This window comes from Alligator mississippiensis, chromosome 2 (genome assembly GCF_030867095.1).
Source record: "Alligator mississippiensis isolate rAllMis1 chromosome 2, rAllMis1, whole genome shotgun sequence".
In the NCBI taxonomy this organism is placed as follows: domain Eukaryota; kingdom Metazoa; phylum Chordata; order Crocodylia; family Alligatoridae; genus Alligator; species Alligator mississippiensis.
Window position 1 is genome coordinate 234,813,170 of NC_081825.1, and position 21,764 is coordinate 234,834,933.

The following is a 21,764-nucleotide window of genomic DNA, read 5'->3' on the forward strand; positions in this document are numbered from 1 at the left end:
CATATTTGAGGCCGTAGCAGAAGTGCTCACAGCACAGCCTATCAGAATCAACAAACCTGTGAATTCTAGACAGGGCTAATTCAATATTTGAGACAGAAACCTCAAAAGGGAAAAAATCTAGGTGGCTTCAGAAAGTTGCTTACGTCTTGCAGCAATTTGCATTTTTTTTTAATCAAAGACAGTATTAAATCTGGGGTTATTGCTGTAGTTATGGGATGGGAAAGAAGAAAAAACCGTACAGTGAAGTGCTGTCCTTTAGCTGAGACATAAAATCAAGGTCTTGTAGTCAATAAAAAAACGAAGGCACTTTTAAAAAGTATAGATATGTTAATCCAAGTGTCCTGGCCAATTTCCAAGTCTGATAATTACATTCTACCCATTACACCTCCTCCACAGTTCGTTTTCAATTGAATAAATCTATTAATCTCTTTCCTCATAAAATACTGTGCAATTTTGCTATGCACTGTTAAGCAACTGCTTCATTTAAATCCTGAAATGGCTGAATTTCTGTTATGGAGCAAGTTTATTATACCCATTTTACAAGCAAAACATACATCTGTTACATCAGTACAAAATAATAACAGTTAACAAGATTTTTGTTTATTTTTCTCTGTTTATCAGCATTTCTGTGCCTATCAAAATATACTCAATCTGGGAATAATATATAATGCCTTGTTGCATAATTATAGAAAGATTTTGTGTTCTTTTGTGTGCTGCAACAAGCTTTGCTTTTTTCAGGAAAAATGGTATTTTTGGACTACACTGTTGTATTTCAAAAAAGCCAGATATTCTGTTTGGCAAATTGACATAGTTTAAAAGATACTGGGTGCATCTACACATGCTTTACTATGGAGCTGACTAGTGTCACTGTCTACACATGCACCTGTATTAGGGTGCAGTAAATTAATTAACTCCACTGTAGGATAGTACTGTCCAGAAAAAGTACTATCCTACAGTGAAGTATTTACATGCACCAAAACATATGTGTAGATGGTGTCCAGGGCTGGTTAAGGCATAAGTGTGCTACAGTGTGGGGGCTGCCTGCTGGCTAACCTTGCACTGTAGCACCCTCATGCCCCAGCCAATTTCTGCACAGCATGTTGAGTTGGGGCAGAGCAGCACCAGGCTGGCAGGCTGACTACCCAGTCCCCTGCCAGCCTGGGGGCTGCTCTACCATGGCTTAATGTGCTGCAGTTTCAGGCACACGTGTAAAGATTGCACCCAGGAGAAATAAACTCTGGTGCGGACTGTACTGGAGTTTATTGCCTTTTGCTAGTTGCACATGTAGATGCACCTGCTGTCAACCAATTTAAGTCTGAAATGCCAACATACCTCAAATTTATTATATAATTATCTACTGAAGAAAGGTGTCCACCCTCTAAATATTATTAGCTCAGAACTCTGAGAGAATGTTGTAGTGTCTACTTAAAAAGCCCACAGAACAAGTAGACAAATTAAACCATAACATACAATATGTTATAATTTGATTGTAAAAGCACTTAAAACCTTAAAAAAAAAAAAAGCAAGGTCTGACTTTGTACTAAAGTAGCGTTAAACTGTTTTTATGGAAACAGAGGATGCAGGATGCTATCTGTTTGGCTAAGTATATCAGGCTTTGGCAGTTTTGTCATTTAAGTCTTCAAATATTCTGTATGCATTAATCTCTGGATTATTTTTTGGAATAAAATGTTGCCAATACTTGACGTAGATAAAAATATTCTATAATTAGTAATGGCATTAAAACATAAGATTGGAGGACAAAGATATTATTAAAAGATTGGGATGCTTTAACCTAAACTCTGTGATGTACATTATCTTCTTTTTAACTTTTTATTCTTTATTTTCTTAGCTCTTAAGAAAACGGCATATTGGAAATGATATTGTGACGATAGTTTTCCAGGAACCTGGAGCACAGCCATTCAGCCCAAAGAACATTCGTTCTCACTTCCAGCATGTCTTTGTCATTGTAAGAGTGCATAACCCCTGCACTGACAACGTCTGTTACAGGTAGCTATTACCAGATTAACACCAGAAAGAAAATGATTGCATACTGAGGCTTAACCCTTTTTGCATTTCTACACAGAATTTGTGCCTTGGCTACTTTTCTGGATGTTAAAACTTACAGAGTTGTGTATGTTTTTGTTGAAACACAGTGTGCAAAAGCCATGGTGGTGTTTCTTGCAACTGTGCTGTTATTCCTTTGAACAATTTGTAAAGCCTCCAGATTCATTGAATTTAGTACTGTGCCAATTAACAGCTGGCAGTACCTTTACATTCATTAAATCTTTGCAGTGAAAGATAAATTTCTAACAATAAATAACCCACATTTATATTGACCAAAGCTATGGACAGGGAGCAGGGAGTGGAGAGCAGTTCTCTTCACCAGTGTAAGCCCTATAGAACAAGGGGCTGTCTGTAACAGCTGCCATTCTACAGCAGCAGTAAGCTGCCCATTGACAGCCTATCCCCTTCACTGACAGAGGAGAGTGCAAACTGTCAGTCATTGAGTTCAAGAAGCAGCCCTCTCATGCCCCCTGGCTGGAGAGCTATGCAGGTGAGCTCTTCAGCCAGGGGCCTGGAATGCCTGTACTTGGTAAACCCTGGCCTATTTTTCTAGCAAAAAGAATCACATAGAATTTCATGTCATAGCACTCAAAATAAGTACCTTTCCATAACCAAAGAGGACTTGAAGTATCATTTGGTATAAGTATTTTAAATAGCTGCACTCTAAAAGAAAAGTTTTTAAATTTTGTAGATAAGTCATGGATTTGCTGCTTTCGAGGGTGGGGGGAACAACTTGGGAACCTGAGTTTATGCTGACACTGGCATAATGAAAGTACTGATGGAGTGTGAGCCGCTCTACAGAAAGAGAAGGAACGGGAAACCATATCTTCTGTCTGAAAGCATGTTTTTCACACTTGACATATGCACAGAAATATATCTTCCAGAACACTAAGCAGCAAAACATCTGAAACTGAGACCTTAAAGTTAATGGAATAATAATGTAAAAAACTAATTGAAAGTAGACTTTAATGTGGAATTGAAAGTCTAAAATTGGGAACCTTGTTTTCTCTAACTTTTATTATTAGATGCAAGTTTAAGGAATTGACACACATTTTAGTGTTGCTTAACTGTGTTGTAAAGGAGGTAAAAAGTTTTGACTTTCAGGTTAATCACAGAAAGAGTTCAGACCATCAATATTTTAAAATATTGACTAAAGTGTGAACAAAACCTAAAATAGAAAACCTTTTAAGATCTGTAACGAAGAATGTAGTGAATTTATAATGACTATCTTTATTCAAAAAGGTAGCATTTAAATTAACTAGTCTCTGTTGAAATCCAAAATGTTCCCCTATGTGTTTAATTCAGCAAAACATAAACCTATTTCTTTGGGGAGAAATTAAGCTTAAGCAGAACTATTGCCTTCAACTTTACTGAAATAGTGTGTTGTATTTCTTCCAAGAGGTAAAGGAAGGACTTACCCAAACCTCTTTGTAAGTTTAGTTTTGTATACACACACCTCTCTCTATGATATGCCATATTTACACTGGTATTTTTTTACAAGGTAGATTGACTGTACGTAGTCTATTAAAATATTCCTTTTCTCTTTACAGTATACCTTTTTAACACTTGCATTCATAATTGTCAAAACTAGTATTTCCTAGGTGAGCAGCCATCAGGTGAACTTAAAAAGGACAAGAGAAACTAAATTTTTCACCTACGCTAAGACCACTATTATTCAGATTGTCTAGATATTTCCTATTAAGTCCCTTCAGCTCCTGTTTAGTGGAAAGATTGTCCAGGAAGGACCAAAAACATATTTAATGTCGCCGCCTGGCAGATATTACACTTAAGATGTGATTAATCAGTTAACCACGTCCTAAGTAGTAATAGTAATTATAACACAAAATATGTGTAATAATTTTGTGTCTGTTTTCCATTGCACCTTAAATTGAATGTGTGACAGGCTCCCCACCATGCAGACCAATGTGGGCTGCATGGCGGGTGTCTGGAACTGGCCCTAGTGTGGTCCCAAGTTTGGGACCCACAATCAGCTGATTGGAAGTCCCAGCCCTGGGATTCCACCTGTGTGTTAAGCTCACTGCAGTCTAGTCCCAGCCCCAGGACTGCACCTGTTTACTGGCCACCCAGCTTTCTATTTGCTGGTGCGAGAAGTAAGTGCTAGTGCAAGCATTGGCACATAGTAAATAGCATGATTGGGATCTCATCCCCAGTCCCAAAATTGCACATCCTGTCATGCACGTGGGAACAGATCCTATCACACCATTAAGTGAAGGTGTGCCAAAGAAGTCATTTACACAAAATTATGTAACCAAAAGCATTGAGAGGTCACTTTTAAGTTGCGAAATAAATCCTTTCTCTGAATTTTACAGATACCTGTAGAAGTATAAACAACATTAAAAATTATAAGTAATGCTTAAAATTATTAAATTAAACAAATTTGGGGTTCTCTTGGGTTTTTTGCTTTCTGTGTTTTAAATCTAGATTTCATACCTCTTTCATCACAACCATGGTAACTAGAAATATCCTGTTTATTTTCAAATAAAAGCTCAGGTACTCACATAATCATATGACTCTTAAGAGTTCAGACTTGAAATTCCCAAATATCATGAGTCTTTTAGTTTTGTCTTGATAGTCAACAACATTGCTTCAGACTCAAGCCTCAATCATTCAGATATAACCAGACATGATGAACGTATACCTATGTGAAGACTTAGTTGGTATAGGGCCACTTATTGTACCTTGGAGGGTAAGGGTCTTTCTCTGTTATGTAAATCTTTTATTTAACTTAAAATCCCTCGTTACTATTTCCAGTGCAGGTATTTAGTCCAATTTATCCAAATCACTTCTGAAAAATTTTTATAGTCTTTCAAAGTAAATTTTACATTTTTCTCTAATGGATTATTTGTAACAGTTTAACAGTTCCTGAATTCTCCGTGGAACAGGAAGCTGTATTGTGTAAACTTGTGCTGGAGTAAATATAGATAGCCGTATGAAAGGAGTAAAATTGGGGCCATCTTGCCCAGGGATGCTCCCTCCCATTTATGAATGAACAATCTGTTAAAGGATTGGTCTCTAAATATAAAGCATTACCTTCTGAAACTGTTCTGCATTGATAACCATATGGGAAAGAGTAAATCCTTATCCCCACAGTTCACACTATAGAGAAGATAGTGATGCAAAATGTTACCAGTAACCTTTCATTATACACCATAATTGTTTAACTCTTAGGCAGCCTGTATTAAATGGACCCTCCAGGACCACTGGAGCTGATTGAGAACCAGATGGCTGCTCCACTTCAGCACTCCTTCACATGTAGTTTCTGATATGTTGTCACTCCCTTCAAGGAAAATGTGATAATGTCCATCCTTGCATATCAGATGCCAGAAAATAAGTTTACAAAACAAAGCTAATGAAAGGTATCATCAGCTTCCTTGTTCTTGTGGAGGTTTCTGTAGCCTTCATTGAGTTCCTTAGAAAGCAAGGGCATGTATACACATACATTTTTGTGCAGGGGTGCGCTGGTGTCCAGGGAATTGGACAGAAAATGGCAGTGGTGCACTGTTGAACTAAAGCACCTCCAGTGTGTTTTAGTTCAGAAGCACACCACCACCATTTTCTCAGCACTGACATGCATTTTGCCACTTATACAACTACACACACTGCAGCACCAGGCACTTTTCAAAGCGCCCACCGCTGTGGTGCATGCATGTGTACAAAGGCCCTGAGGTTTCATCATGTTTTCTGAGTATATCTGTTGAGTTAAAATCAGATATAGGTTAGATCAGAACTTCATAACAAACAGCATTTGGAATGAACCACCAGACGCGTTCTATTACTGGAGTACTTCTCTTCCGTTTTTCTTTTATAACGTGCAAACATCCTAAGATTTTGAACACAGTAAATGGAAATTTTCCATAAAATCAAGTTATAAATTTATATAGAATCATATGTGAAGTATGTTTCCTGGATCTTCAGATGTTTATCCATAGCATAAAGCTTTCACATTTTAGCACAGTTAGCAATCTCTGCTCATGACCAAGAATCCGGGTTTTCCATTTCCCATGGAGAAAACCACAGATTTTATCTTTTACAGGAAGCAAACACAGATTTCTCATTTTACCAGAGAAACCTGCGGATTTTGCAGTTTTGCAAAGAGATCTCTGCAGGCTGGCACAGTTCTAGCCTGTAGGGAGCTGGGAGGGAGCAGGAAGATGATGGTTAGGCAAGGTAGAGCAGCATGCACAGGTAATTGTGGGGATGGGGAGGGTGGAATTGAGGGCCCCCTTAGGAAAGGAGGGAAGGAGTAGGGCAGAGGCGGGCTGCTACCCAGCCAGGCAGTTCATGTGGCTTGGGGCCCAGGGATGCAATGCATGGCCACAGGGCCCTGGAGGGAAGTGAGACAGGGCTGTGGGGAGCTCGTCTTGGGGGAAAGCTGGAGGGGTTGGCTCCCTGCTGCTGCACACACTTCTGGGGAGCAGGGGGGGCATGTGTCCCCAATGTCTGTGTGCGGGGTGCCAGCTGCAGGTTTGGGCTCCTGCCCTGCTGCCCTCCTCTGGGGCCTCTGCAGCCTGGTGGGTGTATCCTGGCACTGCAAAGAACAGTGGGGCCATGCAGGAAAGCTGCTTGCTATTGTGAGCTCCGTGCTGCCTTGGCAGCATTTCCCCTGCACGCAACCCCGTGCTGCTGCCCGCTCTGCAGCCATGCGCACAGGGGACATGTCACCAGGGCAGCACGGAGCTCGTAGTGGCAAGCAGCTTTCCTGCACAGTTCTGGGGGGCACAGGTCCTCCCTGCCCCCCCCAGGATTGTGAGCCGCAGCAGGGAGCTGGCCCCACCCCAACCTGAGCCCACAGCAGGCAGGCGCAGGCGGGGCGAGGGGGGAGCTGGGCTCTGCTACACTGCAGCAGCTGCTGCTTCCTGCCAGGGGGCTGTGGACCTGGGTCCCTGGCATCTGGAGGCCCCCTCCAGCAGGGCTGGGGGGCAGGGAGTTGGTGGGAGGCAAGGGGCAGGAGCAGGGCTGGGGGGATTGGGGAGAGTCAGGAGGAGGGCTGGCAGGGCTAGGGGTGGGGAGTGAAGGGCACCAGCAGGGCCAGGGAGCTGTTGGGGAGAGTAAGGGGCACCAACTAGGCCAGGATGGTTGTAGGGGCCCTTTCATTTTAATCACAGATTTAGGGGGTTTATCAGAGAATTTGCAGTTTTTTATCAGGGAAAACCAGGATCCCTGCTCATGATAAATTTGAGGCTGGATTAGCAGCTGAACTCGAATGACCTGATTTTTCAGAGGTGCCTGATAGCCCTTTGCTCTTACAGATTGGGCTGAAAGTGGCCAGTCAGGACAACTATGCCTTAGCAACATCTGCTGTCAATCATTTTCTTTCATGAGAACCAAAAGCAGACATTTGAAAAAAGAACGTGTTTGTAAACGTGTACCTTTCTTTCCTCAATAGAGGCCATAAAACCTACCTGCAAATTTGCAGGGAGTTTCCCAAGAGTGTTTTATTGAGCAGCTTCTAACAGTAATTTATTTTTAGTAGGAAAGTGAGGAAAAACATTCTTTGTGGTGCTACATTAATTCAGTTTTGATCTAAGAAAATTATGGAGAACGTTAGACATGTTTCTGTGCAGTCAGAGTCATCAGAAACCAGCCAGCACAGTCAAATCAACCTACAAACAACATTTTTCTCACTAGCTCTATTTAATCTCCTTCCTTGCTCTTTTTATTATGTGTTTTCTAAACAGAACTGTTTATTGACTTTTTTAATGCATCTCCTAGTTTAAAAAGTAGATAACTGTTACTTTGAATCTTTTATCCTTTCCATTTCTTGTTTTTTGTTGATACATATGAAGAGCAGGTTGACTTGTGTTACTGAATGCACCAGAAATATTCTGTTTAGAACATAAACCATTTTAAAAATACCTATAGGTGCCTATTCTGTGCTTAGCAGGCATGTATCATAGTTTAGAATGCAGAACTAACCATACCTAAATTATCATTTCCTCATAAACCAGTCAGCAGCAAGTATTCTGCATCTGAAACACTGTTTAAGTTGTGCTACCATGTCTAGTTCTAAAGTTGTCAGTTCCTGATTAGAATTAGAACAGTTAATAATATATTACGAAGACATGGTCCCTGTCCTGAAGAGCTTAAAATCTCCATGGAGAAACACCAACAAAGGGAGTAAAAGCAGACAAATAGGTCTGAGGCCAAGGGGGAGCAGAACTTATGAGAGACCAAGAGAGACCAAACTTATGTATTTGCAGTATTGGGTTATTTCATTTAGAGTGTTTAAAGCTTTTGTGGAGACACCAGTTAAGCCATCTTAGCAGGCATTCAACTATTTGGTTATATATGAAGATGTACTGTCCTTTCCCTTTGGACTCAGAATAGTTTTCTGAAAATTTACAAGAAAAATAAGCATGTTCACCGATAATGGATCCTATATGAAGCCTTTTGGGCTCAAATTATTCCAGCTCAACATGGTCTGTCTATACTAGGGGAGTCAAATTCATCCCAACCCACAGACCAGATGAGTGGTGCAGGGTCAGTCTGAAAGCTGTATTGGGCCCATGGGTCCCACCCCTTCCTCTCCCTCCTTCTACTCTCCCAGCTTAACTGATTCAGTGCCCACTCCATCCAGTCTGGGACCCACACTGTATGCATGTGGTGGGTGACCCAGTGAGACTGCACCATGTGTGGCACCTGCCCAGCGGCTCTGGGACTGAGCTGCACACAGCACTTGCTCCAGGCAGTCTGGGATCTGTGCTGCATGTGGCACCCAGACCCGCTGGAGCAGGTGCTCTGTGCAGTGCGCATCTCAGAGCAGGCTCTGCGTACTGTACAGTCTAGCCAGAACAGCCACCACATGCAATGTGGCTGCCACTCTGGCTGGACTCTGCTGCATGTGTTGCCCATTCCAGCCACTCTAGGATCTAAACTGCATGCAGTGCTGGTCCCAGAGCAGCTGTGGAATCAGGTATGCTGGGGAAGGGTAGGGGTCTGTGGGCCTAATTTGTCCTGTGAAACTGCTGTGGGAACACTCCACAGCCCACATGGGTCAGATCATATTCAAAGGGCAGCACCAGGGGCTCCAGCACTGCAGACTATATATTTACCAACCCTGGCCTACATAAAGAGCAGCAAAGGTATGAATCTTGAGGAATCTTTTGCAGTGGATAGTTTCTGAAACTAGATTTAATGATGACTGGTTCTGAAATTCTGCTTCTTAGGCACAGACTAAGTACATGGACAGATTTCACTGAAAGCACATTCAAAAGGGGATGGGGAGCTGCTGCACCAAACTTGACAGTGGCTGTTGCACTATAATGAGCCTGCAACCATGACAGTTGTAGCAAAATCATACCAGCTTTACCCCTGCTTCATCCAGAGTTAAAGTTGGGGCAGTTAAGCTCACTTTTACAGCTACAGGCCCAAGCACATGTAGCAGTAAGAGCACAGCAGCTGCTCCATGCTCCTGGGTAGCAGCTCATGTTCCTTTTTCCTAGCTGCTCCAAATGTCCACACCCTAAATAATGTCCTCCTCCAGAGAAAACCTCAAAGATTGGTTTCAAGTTCCTGTTGTTCTCAACAGGAACAAAGCCAAAAACTGCTTTCAACTACTGTGGTCTCTATCCCTGTATTCTCCTGCCTCTCCCTGCCTCTTGACAGCAGAGTTGGCCACTATCTTCCCTAGAACAGCTGGGGTTCATTTGGGAACATCTGAATTCAGTAGCCACTTTGAGAAAGTCACTGGAGTTGAAGGATGCTTGTGGCCTGGGTTTCATAAAGCATGCTGTATGATTAAAGCCATTTTGAGAAGACAAAACTTGGTGAGTTTCTTTGAAGATTGGATGCACCAGTCTCTGCTGAAGGACAGACTTTCAGGGTAGGGACAGACATTCAAAAAGCCTGAGCCCAAATTGCTTCAATCTTTGCAGGTTAATTTAACCTGGCTAGGCAGAACCAGTTTGTAACTGAACAGACATCCCCTCTGGACTAAGGAAATTCAGGCATGTGCCTGCAGTGGCTCAGGCTAGAAGCCGGGAGGCACTAGAGCAGCCCTCCCTTCCCTTCTTTACTGCTGAGCTAGGGATAGGGCATGGCCAGGCCCCAGCAGGAGGCTCTGATTAGGAGGGTCCCCCCGTTTCTCCCCCCCTCCCCCGGCTCCTTGATAACAGAGCATTTATCAGCTCTATTATCAGCATTTAACACCCTATCGGAAAACAAAGCCTCTCTCATTAGTTTAAGCTCTTCTTAAACAACTTTTTCCAAGGAAGGGCAGACAAGGTTCTTTGGGTAAATCTGATATCTTTTATTAGACCAATTTAAGGAAGTCTAAGGAAGGGAACATTCCAAAGACAGACATTACCAGCTACCTGTTGGTTAGCTCCAACAAGCCCTAAGTGGACACTGTCCTGTCTGCCTTACACAGACACCTCTCAGCATTAGCTAGCATAGCACATGCTGACTCCGATCTGTGGTGTGGGAGGGAAGAGGGGTGGTCCCTGCTTGAGCAAGGGAGGGGGCAGGGGAAGCCAGGCAGCTGCTGTTCCTGCAAGTCTCTGCTGGAGCTCCTGCAAGGGAGCAGAGGGAAGGGGCCAGCCCAGTTCTCTGGAATAGAGAGCCCTGCCCAGCCCAGACAACACTGGGATGTTAGGGGACTCTGATTTAACTTAAACCAGGAAGGAGTCTGGGACAGACATTGCATAAACCGGGTTTAGCCAGATCAGTCAAGTCTGATACTACATTCAAACAGGCTTATCTCAAACTGGTTTCAACCATTTTCAAACCGGTTGATCTGTGCTGAACATCTGTTCTGTTACAGGTTTAAACCAGTTTCTGATCACTTAAGCCGGTTTATGTGTAATGTCTGACCCTAACCTCCATGTCAAATAATAATGGCAAAGTACAACTATCAGTCTTGAACATGTCTTTTGAAAAATATACCTGTTACATTAAATGTATTTTACAGGGAGAGTAGGGCAGTGAAAACGGTAAGTAGCATTTGTGGGTCCATAAACATGTTAAGATACAGACGTGCTTTAAGGAGGGGAAAATTTGAGGACTGTTTAAGGAGGAATAGTGAAAGAGAAAACTGAAATCCATACTCCATATGTGCTATGTTGCTCTGTAAAACATCCCATATTACTGGCCATCAAAAAAGAGCCTTCTCTCTCTTTTTTCTCCCTTCTCTTCCTCCCTTCACCCTTCTCTCCCTATTTTCCCTACCTCTGCCAAAGAGATTCCTCAGGGAGAGACAAAGTACTAGAAAAGGGAGGTAGAAGACTAACAATTTTTACTTGTATGTTTTAAAAAGTCATTTTGTTCAACAGGTAAATTGAACAAAAGTTTAGGATAGGTTCACCTATCCTTCACTTCTGACTGGCTGGTTAGGAAGATAATTTTTCTTCTTCTAATGTAGGGCTATGTAGGCTAAAATTTTAAAACTTTTGCATGCAGCTAGAGTATATGCACCCATTTTTATCAATTTGTTGTGAGGAAATTTGAGTGAATCTCTCTAAAATAGAACATCAGGGACTGGTAATTCTGCTTAAACTAAAATCAAGAATGATATATTAGTAATTGACTATGGCTCTTGTATTATGATTAATTAGAATAACTTAATGTTATAAATCTACCATAATGTAAATATTTAATAAGTACTGAGGGTAGAACTGTTCTATGTCATTTCTCAGGTGACCCATGTACCACTTAGAGGATGAAAATATTATAAAACAAGTTATACCTCCAGTATCATTAAATTATGACTATACGGTAGTTAAAAAACATACAGATATTAACATGTACATTTTGCTGTTCTTAAAATATATCACAAGTATAATTAGACATGTTTTCAATATGCTGTAAATATTAAGATCTTGCATGCAAAAAATACTCATGCAAATGTAGTGTTTTTATAGGTTTCCAGTATGCAGAAAGTTGTTTTTTTTTAATTGCACACTATATATAGCAATCACTAGTATTTACTTAATGGTGTATTTAGCAAGAAATTGAAAGTTGTTAAGAATGAATAGTTAAAAGAAACAAAATAAAATCATGTGTGTATATTATAGAAATCTTCATGAAGCTAGCAATTCTTTAAAAAAAATCAATTCTTCATTAAATACATTCATTAAATGTCTTTGAGTCAGGCAGCCCTTGGTTTTGCATTGGTGCATGTTTGTTTGCAAATAACTAGGTGCACAAAGAATGCTTGCTTCATGTATTCCCTAGATTCAGTAAACTGTGGGAGAGAAATAAAAATATACTGAGACATACCACATATAATTGACTTCCCTCTTTCTTCTAGTGTTGCTGTAACAAGATCCAGAGATGTACCATCCTTTGGACCACCAATTCCAAAAGGTGTCACTTTTCCTAAATCGAATGTGTTCAGGGACTTTTTATTGGCCAAGGTCATTAATGCAGAGAATGCTGCTCATAAATCAGAGAAGTTCCGTGCCATGGCCACCAGGACCCGTCAAGAGTACTTGAAAGACCTGGCAGAGAAGAATGTCACCAACACACCTATTGACCCTTCTGGCAAATTCCCCTTCATCTCACTTGCCTCAAAAAAGAAGGAAAAGTCCAAGCCTTATCAAGGAGCAGAGCTCTCTAGTTCTGGTGCCATTGTATGGAGTGTCCATGCAAAGGATTATAGCAAGGGCACAGAAATAGACTGTCTCCTGGGCATCTCTAATGAGTTTGTAGTTCTTATTGAGCAGGATACAAAGAGTGTGGTGTTCAATTGTTCCTGCCGAGATGTGATAGGGTGGACTTCAACAGACACTAATGTCAAAATCTTCTATGAGCGGGGTGAATGTGTTTCCTTGGAGAGCTTCATAAACAACATTGATGATATCAAAGAGATCGTCAAAAGGCTTGAGGTTAGAATATGTTTTTCTTCTACATGTGGAGTTTGATAATAGATAAATTTACCATGCCTGTGATAACTGTGTTTAAATCCATTAAGCTAGTTCCTATTCTCCCTGTCCTCAAAACCCACTTCTATTTAAATACCTACCAGGAAATGGGTGCCTTCTTACCTGGTTATATGTCTATGAAGAGTAACCATGATACAATTTTAAAAAGGAAGAGAAAAGAAATGAGTACTTTGGGGAAGTTAATAAGTTGTGCAGTAAATTCCCAAATAGTCACATTCTTAGTTGTACTAGCCTTGTTTTTCTTCATCATATTCTCTTGTTATGTCTTGTGTCAAGTGAGATAAGTTTGTTGGTGTGAGGGCTGCCCAATCTGTGCTTGTATATTGTCTAACACAGTGAGGTCTAAATTTAGTTTGAGGCCTGAAATGTTATCTTAACACAAATAAGAGGAAGTGTGCAATTCATTTCATTGTTACTGCCTGTCTAAAATCTTTGTCCAACCAAATAATTAAACAAGGCAGCATGTATTAATTCTGCTTTTTCAACTGCATTTTAAAAGGGAAATAATAGAATTAGCAAGGAGAGAAGCATGTTCTGTTAAATTAAGCAAGAATGAAAACAGATTTTACATAATTGTGTCATGTTAAAAAAGGGACATAACGTTCTAGTTTCACCAGATTTAATGGTAGTTTAGTGAAATATCCATAGACCTAATAAAACTGCTCCTTGCCAAAATAGAATGAAAGATTAAGTAAAAGAGCACTATATATGTATAGATTTGCACATCTATCTGTTTGCTATCACATGCCTTGAACGTTCCTATGAAGTCAGTAGTGTCAGAGTGATGCTGTAGCTGTGATGGTCCAGAAATTATGCAAGAGGCAGGGATTTCTTAGGGTAGTTTCTTGTATTGGATCAACTATGTAGTTGGGATAAAGTTGTACAAGCTTTTGAACGCAAGACGTTCTTCATCGGAGACCTAATGAAGAATGTCTTGCATTAGAAAGCTTACCTAACTGTATCCAGACTACATATTTGGTCCAATAAAAGATATCACCGTAAGAAATCCTTGTTCCTCTATGAAAATAGTGAAACTTCTAATTGGAAGTGTAATATAGTGGTTTAGTCTACCTAAAATACACAGTTTTAGTTTCAGGATTAATTTCAGGTGATAATTGTATGAATAGTGTGTCTACCTGCCCTGTGATTGAGCATTTCTGTGCCATTTTCCCATTTCTCCTTCTTTACTTCAGTTTTCAGACATAGACACATTCCTTTATGCCCCTCTTTTACTGAATGTAATTTGTTGCACTAAATCTTTTTTTTTTCTTATTTCAATTCTCAGATTGTGACAAAAGGCTGTGAAACAGTAGAGATGACCCTGCGCAGGAATGGACTGGGCCAGCTTGGTTTCCATGTAAACTATGAAGGCATTGTGGCAGATGTTGAGCCCTATGGCTATGCTTGGCAGGCAGGACTACGACAGGGAAGCCGACTAGTAGAGATTTGCAAAGTGGCAGTAGCCACACTAAGCCATGAGCAAATGATTGATCTGCTGAGAACATCAGTCACTGTGAAGGTTGTCATCGTTCCTCCGTATGAGGACTGCACCCCACGCAGGTACTGAAAGAGCAGTGAATGAGCACTGTTGACTTCACCACCTTTGGTCAGGAAGTTTAGTGTCTTTAAAAAATGCATCACTTTCTCTCCCTTGATACTGGAATGAATTTGGCTTGTTTAAAAATCATAAAATAATTATGGTAAACCATCCGGTAGTGTCAGGGACAGAATAGGGCAAACTGCCAGTATTTACGTAAATTATCCACTGTAAGTACAATAGCTTAGTAAAATTCATGAGACACATGAATCTCTTAAAGTATCTTATCTCCCTGTGGAGATCTAACTATTTTTGGCTCAGAAGCACAATGTATTGTTGATGTGTCAGAAATACCTTTTATCTATTTTCCTCCCTGTTCTCCTGTATACAGAGGGCTTCTGATTTCTGTGGAGCCATCTCTCAAATGCCATCAAAAGACAAATATTCTACCCTTTTCCCCCAACCAAATGAGATTGGACTCTGTCAGTGTTATGTGTGCTTTGTGTATATCGGTCAGAGAAATTGCTGCAGATTCTTTGGGTATGTTGACACAATGTCTATTGTGGGGCCTGTTAGAAACGTGTCTTGGCACATTTCATCCACCCACTCATCTGGAAATGTGCCATTGAAGCTACTCCACGATCATCCTGTGCCCGCCAGAGGCAAGTCTGCAACTGCAAAGTGGGCACCCTTGAACAACCTCGCCAGTCATGTCTACATTGGGTGCTTTGGGGACGTGGGGGGAGCATGGTCATGAGGTGTCCCTGCCAGACTGCATGGAGAACATGGTGTAGACATACCCCTTCTGCCAAATGGTGGAGTTAGCTGCCTTCACATCATTTTTAGTCTTTTCTAACCCCTAGGCTAGCTGTCAACTTATTTATTGCTTTTATGGCTTTTTGAATGTAGCTTTTTCTATAATGGATAGCCTTTATCTTTTGCTTTTCTTGCTAAACTGAATATTCTCAATTCCACCATATTCCCTCAGAGTTTTTATTTTCCAAAGCTTTTTATCATCTTATTTGTCTCCTCTGAAATTTCTCCATTATGTCTTTTAGTCTTTTACTCTCATCACTGAATCAAATTTCCTGTCACCAAAACACCACCTACTAATTCCTCACAAATAGTGTTTAAACAGGAAGAAAGAATATGGTATAGACTAGGCTTGCTCAGGTTTAGCTCAAGATTTATGCTAAAATTGCCAGGAAGAAAAGAAAACAAAATACAGGAATCAAATATGTATGCAATCCTTGCAAAGCAAGACTATGAGATGAGTTGTGCTCGCAAGTTAATCTTGAAGAATAAGGTGAAAGACAAGTTATTTCAATTCTTGTTCTTACATTTGAGAACTTGGCAGCTGAGTTCAAACAATGCACTTACTGTTTTCAGATGTGATCATTTGTCTCTAAGCAAAAGAGACCACCTTCCTGACAAGTAAGATAGAAGTCTGCAGTATAAAAATCCCTTGTTTGTTTTTGATCTTTTAGATCTGCCAGAAGTACAAAGCCAGGTTAACCCATTTTATAACTGGCAATGAAATGAAGGGGAAAAGAGGCCAGGGCTTAAGTTGTCCCTAAATTGTCAAAGCAAAATAGAGTGCATGTTAGGGATTTAAATGAGCAATGGCACAAGGTCGTTTCTGTGAGATATTTGAAAAGCTTTTCTACTGTATTTGGAAGGATGAGCAAATGGAAAGTTCAGCTACAGTCATAGCAAAAAGATTAGTACATAAAAAATCTGTACAGAAGGCACAGATCCCATTATTTCCAGAACCATGGCTGAACTAAATTAAACACAGCAAAAGCCGGATTAACATTAGTCTATCCACACTCACAGCAGGAAGGGAGATCACAGCATTTTTTCAAAATGTTCTCCTCAGCATGGCCTTTAGTGAGCGAATGATCATAGTATTTTTACCCAGTTTCAAAGCCCTTAAGACAGTTCCTTTGCTTGTTTACTGCCTTCCAGAAATCATCATGGTTTATAAATTGTGCCTTACCATTGTCATTTGCTAAATATTGAATGATAAAGGTACCATTAAAGACTCAGGTTATATCTTTACACAAAGCAATATATTTTTAGCAAGTTTTTTTCCAGATCTAAAATCCATTCTTTGTAGCATCCAGAGAATGATAACGTGTTAGAGTAATATCCAGGAACCCTAATTTAGATGAAAGGTGCATTCTGCTAGGTGCTATACATAGAAAAAGAAAGCCTGTATCCCAAAGAGTCTCTGATTGGAATACGGACTAGACAAAGAGTGGGAGGAGAAGCCGAGGCACAGTGGTGAAGTGAATTGCTCAAAGTCATGTAGCCAGTCAGTAGCAGAATCAGTATAGAGAACCAGGTATCCTGACTCCCAGTCTAGTGTCCTTTCGACAAAACCATTCTGCCATGTTTGGCCTCTGACACATGTTACACTTAAGACGTGATTAACTGATTAATCACATCTTAAGTAGTGACCTGGCCACATGTTTATTCAATTAATGGCATGATAAAAAAGTGACAAAGTTATTATACAAAATATGTGTAATAAGTTTGTTGCTGGTTCTTATGACGCCTTTAAGTAAACGTTTGGCCAGTGCTCCCAGCCTCTGTGTGTTCCGAAGGCTGGGAGCAGTTGTCAGCACATGGAACTCCCCAGCTGGGAGCCCCAATTAGTGCTCCCGGCCTTGGAAAGGCACCCCCTTGCAGCTAGGAGATTTGATCACTGCTGGGGCTCCCAGTCATGGTAGCACAGGGTGCACCCCTAAGGCTTATAATCCAGGCAGTGTTTACAGCTCCCAGCTGCAAGGGGGCACTCTGCATCCCTGTGGCTGGAAGCCCCAGTACCTGCATGGCGCACTTATCCATGGGGGCACACCATACACCTTTGTGGTAGGAAACCCTTCAGTGTTAGAAGTTCCTAGCCGGGAGGTGTGGGAGAGAGGCAACCTGCATCCCTGCGGCTGGAAGCCCCATCAGCTGACAAGGCTCCCAACCACAAGAGTGAAGTTTGCTAGTGCAGGGGGAGCCCAAGATCATGATCCCAGGCTTCCTTTGCACCAGCACTATGGTGTGATATGATCTGATTCTTGATCCTACAATCATGATGTCACCTGCCATTGTTGGGATTGCACATCAGATCCCATCACACCTTCTTCTCAACATCTATCAGTGGCCGTTGAAAAATAGGCACCAGTAAAGTAGAACCCCTAAGTTCACTTAATGGGGTGATTTATGTCCTTGAAATGGAGGGACAGAGATGGGGAAGAACTACATAACCTCATTACAGCCACAAATAGAACAGAGTCCAGTTGAAAAAAAAGTAATGAGTTACTAGGAAAACAGTAAGGGAGGAATAAAGTGTAGAGAAGAAAAAGAAAAGGGATGGCAACATTCATCTGTTTTTTGTTTAAAAAAAACTAGAGAGGGATGCCAATGGCTTATTTCACTCATTGTATAATCAATGAAGTCAGTGGAATCAGTGATTGTTGAAGTAAGTGTGAAGATATTGATGTTGTCCATTGGGAAGCAAATATATATACAGTAAAAGCTGTGTTAACCGGCATTCTACTATCCAGAATACTATATTAACCAGAATTGCTGGCTGGCCGGATGTGGGGGAAGGGGGGAGAAGCTCGTACACGGCCCCTGCGCATCACCCTGTGCTGTCACCTCTCAGCGTGCAGCTGCCACCATCCCTCCTTCCCCCCAGCTCCCGCTCCACACAGGTTTTCAAAAAGGTTGTAAACCCCTGCCTCGGATAACTGGAATTTTTAGATGCCCAGCATCCCCCTTCCCCACATATGCTGGTTAACACAGCTTTTATTGTATAATATCTATCTATCTATCTATCTATCTATCTATCTATCTATCTATCTATCTATCTATCTATCTATCTATCTATCTATCTATCTATCTTTAGTTTGTGCAGAAGAAACATCAAAATATCCCTGTCAGTGTTCTTTTTACATGTGGCAGACTAGTATTGGAAGCCCAACAAGAAACTGTCCTGGCACAATGGAAACAAAAGAAGAATGGCAAGAGACCAATGTGGCTGCACAAGGAGCTTCTAAAATGCTTCAAATACAAAAGGAAAGCATACAGGGAATGGAAGAATGGGCAGGTTACCAAGGATGCATACCAGGAAATAGCAAGAACCTGCAGGGATAAAATCAGGACAGCGTAGATAAAGATTGAGCTGCACCTGGCAACGGAAGTTAAGGACAACACGAAGAGGTTCTATAAATATGTTGGCCAGAAAAGAAGGACCAAGGAAGTTTTGGTCCTCTGTTAACAAGCCACAGGGAACTCCTAACTGAAGATACAAAGAAGGTAGAGCTACAGCTACTTTGCCTCGGTCTTCTCCAAAAAATTCTGCTGCAGCTAGATACCTAATAGGGATTATCTGGATAAGGAGGGGGGCAAGCTGAGGGAGGGGATAACACAAAAGATCATCTGAATTGTTGCATCTGAATTGATTCAAGTCAGCAGGGCTGGATGAACTTTTTCCCAGGGTCCTGAAAGAACTAGCACTGGAGATTTTGGAACCCTTGGCAATGATATTCATGAAATCATGGGAGACAGGCCAGGTAACAGAGGACTGGAAAATAGGGCCAACGTAGTGCCCCTTTTTTAAAAAAGACAAAGAGGAGGGCCCAGGGAACTACAGACCAGTTAACTTCACCTCAGTACCTGGGAAGTTACTGGAATATATCCTAAGGGAGACCTGCAAGCATCTGGAGGAGAAAGAGCTGATTGCAAGCAACCAGCATGGATTTATGAAAAACAAGTTGTGTCAAACAAACCTGATCTTTGACAAAGTAATTACTTGGGTTTACCTTGGAGTCATCTTTGATTGAACCCTCTCAGACAGAACACATCATGAAGACAAAAGTAAAGGCGAGCTCTCATTACAATGATGAGCTGTCATCATTGACCACAAGATGAACATGAGCCTGCAGTGTGATGCTGCGGCTAGTAAAGCGACCAAAATGCTGGCTTGCATCCATAGATGCTTCTCAAGCAAATCCCGGGACGTCATTCTCCCCTTGTATTCGGCCTTAGTGAGGCCGCAGCTGGAGTACTGCGTCCAGTTTTGGGCTCCACAATTCAAAAAGGATGTGGAGAAGCTTGAGAGAGTCCAGAGAAGAGCCACACGCATGATCAGAGGTCAGGGAAGCAGACCCTACGATGACAGGCTGAGAGCCCTGGGGCTCTTTAGCCTGGAAAAACGCAGGCTCAGGGGTGATCTGATGGCCACCTACAAGTTTATCAGGGGTGACCACCAGTATCAGGGGGAACGTTTGTTCACCAGAGCGCCCCAAGGGATGACGACTAGGTCGAATGGTCATAAACTACTACAAGACCGTTTCAGGCTGGACATAAGGAAGAATTTCTTTACTGTCCGAGCCCCCAAGGTCTGGAACAGCCTGCCACCGGAGGTGTTCAAGCACCCACATTGAACACCTTCAAGGGCAAACTGGATGCTCATCTTGCTGGGATCCTATGACCCCAGCTGAGTTCCTGCCCTTTGGGCAGGGGGCTGGACTCGATGATCTTCCGAGGTCCCTTCCAGCCCTAATGTCTATGAAATCTATGAAATTACACCATTCTATACAAGCTTACCAACTCAAAATGGGGAGCTAGCCCCTCAAATATCCAAACCATTGCTCTGGCTCTCAGCTTCTCCTCTGCTGACTATGCATGCCTTGTATGGAAGAGATCCATACATGCTAGGTGCCTTGACCCCATCCTGAGTGTTAGTTGCTGATCCATCACAGGATGTCTAAAGCCTACTAGCCTAAAATGCATACCTGCTGGCTGGCATTGCTCTACCTAACCACAGAAGAGCAGTAGCCAGCAGGATAGAATGCTTGAGATAAACTGAACATGTGAGACACCTGCTGTACGAGCATCCTGCAGTAAATAAAAGTCTGAAGATATGCAGGAGCTTCCTCACCAGCACGCAACCTCTCAATGCTACACCCAAGGTGTCACAACTACAGACGTAGAATAAGAAGCTGAAGAACATACTTGACAGCAAAAAATTGACATTCCAGTAGCTGAGTCCTTACTACCAGGGGCTGATGAACCATGGCAAAGGTTGGGGATGTCTCAACCACCTATGTACCAGAGATGGACACTTCAAGGAACTAATGAAGAAGTGGGGCTATACCATTGGTTCAACCACCTTCATTCAAAAATGTTTTTGCAAAACTCTAGTTGGTCTAATAAAAGATATCACCTCTACCACAAGTTCTGATTCCTAAAGGTGAATGAGTAACCCATTGCTTCTATACCCCAGCCCCTCTCCCACAGCTTTACAAAGATAATAGCATTGCAGTAGCAACTTTAACTATAAAGTTGTATTCTGCTTTACAGTTCTGACTTGCTCCTGAATCTGCAAATTCCTGAAACAAATATCTCTTTAGATCTAAATGTGGCATTTGTGATTTCTAGCAAGGGTTGATTACAAAGCAGTATTGGATCAGTGAAGGTATTTCAAATATCCCTTTACTTTCTCTTCTACCTAATGTCTTGTTTCTTTAGAATATAGAATTCATTTTGGCATAAGCCCCCTCCCGCTCCCCCCAAAAAATCTAAAACCATCTTAACTACAAATCTTTCATTTGTATTTTTTCTAGGGTCCTAGATTATATCTAGTGCTCATGACCTTTTTCATTAATAGGGGGAAATATATTACCTTCAGTATTTTTTAGTCTTCAAGCAGTCAATAACTTAATAAACTTCAAAATGTAATAAAGCCTGTTGGAAGGCTTCCTTTTTTTAAATTTCTGTCCCATACTTTGCCTTGACACTCAGCTAACCTTGTGAAGGGCCATACTCATAATATTTTTTCCTTTAAAAAATTGCATGAAACTCAAATTTTCTACTTCGTTGAACTTCCTTTGTTAGCCATCAAACTGTTAAATTGCATACTTCCCCAGAAGCTTATCCTTGCAATTCTCCCCTATACTTTTGTCTATATTGTATCCCAGAGCTGGCATCCTTGCTTTAGGCACACCTTGCTTTTGCTCTTGGAGACCCTCCCTTCCCCCATAGGAATTTTATATGCTGAGTAACTAGGATTCTCTTTTATATCTGTAGTCAGAATTTCTGGTAAAAGAAAATGGGACCTGTACTCACGTGTGCCTAGAGACACCTACTCTCCAGCATTTCTGCCTTCTTTTTAATTTTCTTCAGTTTTGCTTATTTTCTTCATATTGCACTTTTGACTAGCTTTGTGAGCTGCCCTTGATATTCAGTGATGGCATTTT

General features: G+C 41.4%; 1 protein-coding gene across 5 annotated transcripts in view; it reads left to right on the top strand.

The window, feature by feature from the left end:
* Positions 1-21,764, top strand: part of SIPA1L1 (signal induced proliferation associated 1 like 1) — a 454,573-nt gene that overhangs the window by 365,734 nt on the left and 67,075 nt on the right. For all 5 annotated transcript variants that reach the window (XM_059722914.1, XM_059722916.1, XM_059722917.1 and 2 more), the window contains 3 exons: positions 1,850-2,007; positions 12,332-12,908; positions 14,251-14,525. In XM_059722914.1, coding sequence (XP_059578897.1) covers positions 1,850-2,007; positions 12,332-12,908; positions 14,251-14,525 — 1,010 coding nt within the window. The remainder of the gene's footprint in view (positions 1-1,849; positions 2,008-12,331; positions 12,909-14,250; positions 14,526-21,764) is intronic.